At 33.3% G+C, this 4702-nt stretch overlaps 1 protein-coding gene across 1 annotated transcript; it reads right to left on the reverse strand.

The window, feature by feature from the left end:
* Positions 1 to 1120: 1120 nt before the first annotated feature.
* LOC132175413 (cytochrome P450 71D11-like) lies at positions 1121 to 2993 on the reverse strand. The gene is made up of 2 exons (XM_059587363.1): positions 2042 to 2993; positions 1121 to 1842 (listed from the first exon to the last, which is right to left on the reverse strand). Exons 1-2 carry the CDS (start codon positions 2954 to 2956, stop codon positions 1231 to 1233), a joined length of 1527 nt encoding a protein of 508 aa, XP_059443346.1. The 5' UTR covers positions 2957 to 2993; the 3' UTR covers positions 1121 to 1230.
* Positions 2994 to 4702: the final 1709 nt, after the last annotated feature.

Below are 4702 nucleotides of genomic sequence, written 5' to 3' on the forward strand. Positions count from 1 at the left end.
AAATTGTTGATTACCTTAAAAAACTTAAATATGGGTCGTTGATTACCTTAAAAATATGGTATTTGCCAGATCTTTTGTTGATGCGGTCAATTCTTTCGAGGCTTTGAATACGCCAATACTCCCTCTGTTTTTGAATGATCATCCATTGTTTCCAATTTTCTCGCCAGAATGATAGCATCTTGAATGAATTAACGTGCTATATTATTAGAACTAGCACATAACCTTAATATTTTATATTATTTCTCTCAAAATCAACCTTAATATTTTTATTTTTTACATTACATCAATAATTTTTTATTACTATTCAAATAAAAAAATCACTACAAAACAATTTTTTTTTTTTTTTTTCACTTTTTCATACAAAACGTTCTTACTTACTTTTTTTTTTTTTTTTTTTTTCTTACATCAATCAAATCTTCTACAGTTTCGGTCCGCTTCATTTTTCAAGTTCTTTAGCAAACATAGCCTTCAATATATGAACAACAGGACTCAATGATTACAGGGCTTAATTAAACAACTTAGAACACTTTTTTCTATCTGAGGAATTCATCACCAACACAAAATACTAAACAGAAGTACAAGTTTTTTGATCTAATAAGTGATTTGCATGTGCTGTGCTGCATGCATTTACCTCATTTTGATCATAACTTTATTTAATTTTATGAACAAAAGCTGTCGATCGACATGACAATTTTGCTGATATTCTTCTTGTGATGAACTGTAAAAGAATATGCCATTGCAATTTGGAGCTTTATGATTATGACAGTATTTTCTGTCTCAGTAGATCTCCAGATAAGCTTTGCAAGGCAGCTTTATGTTTAATCGAATACGACAATTGTTTACTTTCCCATAATGGAAAAAAAAAAAAAAAAAACAAAAAAACAGTTTAACTTGTACATATTATATATGTGGATCTTTGTTTGACGAATAAAATACTTTTTCAAACCAAAAATTAAAAACACTTCAGAAAACATATTAACAAATAAAGCTGTAGTAGTCGGTTCAATACATGATGATTGACTTTGATACCGTGTTAAATCACGTTTTGTCTCAAAAACTTAAGCTAATTATTTAACGGAGCAGATGTATCATGGCATTAGATACTTCAAAACCCAAAAGAAATAGAAAGTTCAAATCTTATTCCAATTTCCAACTAGGTTGTATATATATATACTAGCTATCTGCGGAAGAAGGAATTTAGTTGATGCTGGAGCTTGCTTATTCAACAGGCTAGGGAGTATAAGCAATTGGAATCAACTGCAGATCCTCCTTTCTTCCGACTGTGGCGCCAGCAATATTAGTCATGTCCAAATCTTCAGGCTTCATTCCATTGGGAAGTTTCCAATCAAAATGGTACAAAAGCAGAGCAATTGCATACTCAACAATGGCAAGGCCAAAATTGGTGCCAGGGCATACCCTCCTTCCAGCTCCAAAAGGAAGATATTCGAAATTAGTCCCCTTGAAATCATGAGAGCTATCAATGAATCTCTCTGGCTTGAAACTCTCAGGGTCAGTCCAATATTTGGGGTCTCTTGAAATTGCCCAAGCATTAACAATAACCTTTGTTTTTGCAGGAATTTCATACCCTTTAAGTTCACACCTCTCACTAGATTCTCTAGGGATTAAAAGATTAGAAGGAGGGCCAAGTCGCAGGGTCTCCTTAACAACTAACTTCAAATATTTCATCTCATAAACTGCTGTTTCATCAATCACCCCTTTTGCGTTGAAGACTTCCCTCACCTCAGCTTGTGCCTTCTCCATCACTTCTGGATTTTTCATCATTTCTGACATCGCCCAGATTATGGTTATGGCTGATGTCTCACTCCCAGCAGCAAAAATGTCCTGAAAATGGTCAGAAAGTTTGAGTTAGAGTTAATTAAGCAGTTATAACCAAAAAGAAGAAGGAAAAAAAAAAAAAAAAAGCTTTTTAGTTGAGCAATAAAAAGAAAGTGCCCTTTACAAGTTGCTGATAAGTTGAGATAGGGAAAAAAAAGAAAAGGAAAAAAAAGCATGGTACGAGAAGAAGGGTGAATATAATTACCAGGATTACAGCCTTGATGTTGTTAAAAGTCAACGAAAATTCAGTGTCACCGGCCTGCTCATGAAATTTGAGGAGAACATCAACCAAATCTTCTTGATCTGCTGCTGCAGCAGCCTCCCCTGCTTTTGCTGATGCTGCCTTCGCCATATGGTCATTGATGATTTTTTGCATTATGCTATCAGCGTCCTTGTGCATCGTCTCAAGTCTAGGCCTCACCCCACTGATCACATGAAGAACTTTAATAGAAGGAAAGAAATCTGCAATATTGAAACCTGCAGCAAACTCGATAAGTTCCTTCACAATCTCTATGAATCTCTCTTGTTCTTCACACTTCTTACCAAAAGCCGCCCTTGAAGTAATCCCATAAACTATTGAAAACACTACGCTGGAAAGATTGACAGTAGATCCAGCTTTTGAACCAATCAACTTTATGAGATTTGACAGCTCTTCTTCTCTGAGTGATTTGTAAGATTCAACTCGTTTTGGACTCAAAAGCTCAAGAACACAGATTTTTCTTAGCTGTCTCCAGTAATTCCCCAAGGGTGCAGAGCCAATGTTGGTAGAATCATAAGACAAGATCTCTGAGGAAAGAACAGTTGGTCTATTTGCAAAGATTGCATCATGGGTTTTCATCACTTCTTTTGCATACTCTGCAGAAGTAACAACAAGAGTGGAAACTTCTCCTAGGCGAAGCATCATCAAAGGTCCATGCTTCTTTGCCAACTCCCTCAACGCACGATGGGGTGGGAGGCCTGAGGCAAAGTTGTGCATGTTTCCAAAGATGGGAAGCTTCCATGGCCCTGGGGGAAGGCTTAAAGAATCGTGGGCTTTGAATCCCTTCCCTATTTTCAGCACCATTAACATGAAAATCAAGAAGGAGAAAAGGATTGGGAAGGATAAGGCTTCGAGTTCCATTTTCGAAACTCTTTTTTTTTTTTTTTTTGATGTTTTAGGAGAACAGATAAACAGACAATAACAAGAGATTTCTTCTTGCTTGGTTCGAATGTTATGCAGTGTAAGCATATTTATAGCTCAAAATTAATGACTAGGTAGCTATCCACGTCGATCCCCACAAGGGTGAATATTTTATTTTTTTCATTACCCATCAATATATATAAAAAAATTCAACAAAGTCGGCCAATGAAAATGGTCGTCCATATTAGTTCATGCTCACATCAAAATTTCAAGCCATACATGATACATCAACTTATCAACACAAATTTTACTAAATTTAATTATTTAAATAAATTTTAATAGCATAATTTATTTTTTAATTTAAAAGCTAATATGACACAACATCGACGACAGTCATGACATAAACCTTATACACTAGCAAATAATATATGACAAAAAGTATAATAAAGTTTTTAATCCAACTCATTTCAGTCCTAAGACAGCACCTATCATTGGTTTGGTTTGTAACGTATGAAATTTCTTCACTATATATATATATATATATATAGTGAAGAAATTTCATACGTTACAAACCAAACACACATTATCACTAAAGAAATTATTGATTTAGACCTTAAGTTGTGACAAGTATGAGTAATTTTAGAAGTCTCTCTTGTATCCGTTAAAAAATGATGTGGCTTTTAAAAATCATCATTTGATCAAAATTCAATAATAATCAATCATAAGCTTAATTGTGATTTTAAGAACCACATTATTCTTGGAGGGACACAAAAGTGACTTGTAGCATTACTCGACGAGCTGTGTATATCTTGAGTAATGCTAGAAATCAGTTTTGTTTCACTCTTATATCCCTCCAAAAATGTGATTTTAAAAGCCACCTCATTTTTGGAGGGATACAAGAGGAATTTTTAGAATTACTCGTATATCTCAATCATAATAGCAATAAAGATTAATTACTTAATCAACTTTTATTGGAAGATGAGTGCTAGGGAGCCAAACAAATGAACCCAAAAAAATTTTCAAACTGACCTGGCAAGGGTTTTTAAATTAAAAAAAGAATACAATTCCCTCTCCCTTGTCTACCACTCACAGTCGGCCACGTCATTTTAAAAATTTTTCTGGGTTCATTTGTTTAGCTCTCTAACACTTTCCTTATTAGAATAACCTGCTCAGTTTTGAATACACCAGATAAAACAAGTAGAAATAAAGCTAAAGACCAGGTTAAATGAAATATTCAAAAAGTGTTATATTGTTAACAACCTTATCTTTGATTTAAGTTTCAAATATTTGCAATTTGTATTTCAAAGCCAAGTACATATCTTGTAATTTATTATAAATACAAGTATAGACAAAGTCGTCATTGAGGCATTACAAAAAAACTATCACCTTTATTATAACTTTAAATCCAACAACCACATCTATATTTGGTTCTTTAGCACATGATATGTCTCATTTTTAGTTAAATGTATCTTATTTTGGCCACCACCATATATATACACAAGTGTTATTTGTCTGTTTCTCCATAGTAAGAGTAATATTAAATGTCACCCTTATGTTTTCTTAAGATTGATGTGACTATTAAAAGTATCATTTGATCAAAATCTAATAGTAATTTATCACAAATTTAATGGTAATTATAAGAGCAACATCAATTTTAAAAAGACACACAAAAAAACATAAATCTTTCTTTTAACATTACTCTTATAGAAACAAAATCTCCTTTATAAAGCAATATGTAGGGTGCAT

This window comes from Corylus avellana, chromosome ca3 (genome assembly GCF_901000735.1).
Source record: "Corylus avellana chromosome ca3, CavTom2PMs-1.0".
Classification (NCBI taxonomy): domain Eukaryota; kingdom Viridiplantae; phylum Streptophyta; class Magnoliopsida; order Fagales; family Betulaceae; genus Corylus; species Corylus avellana.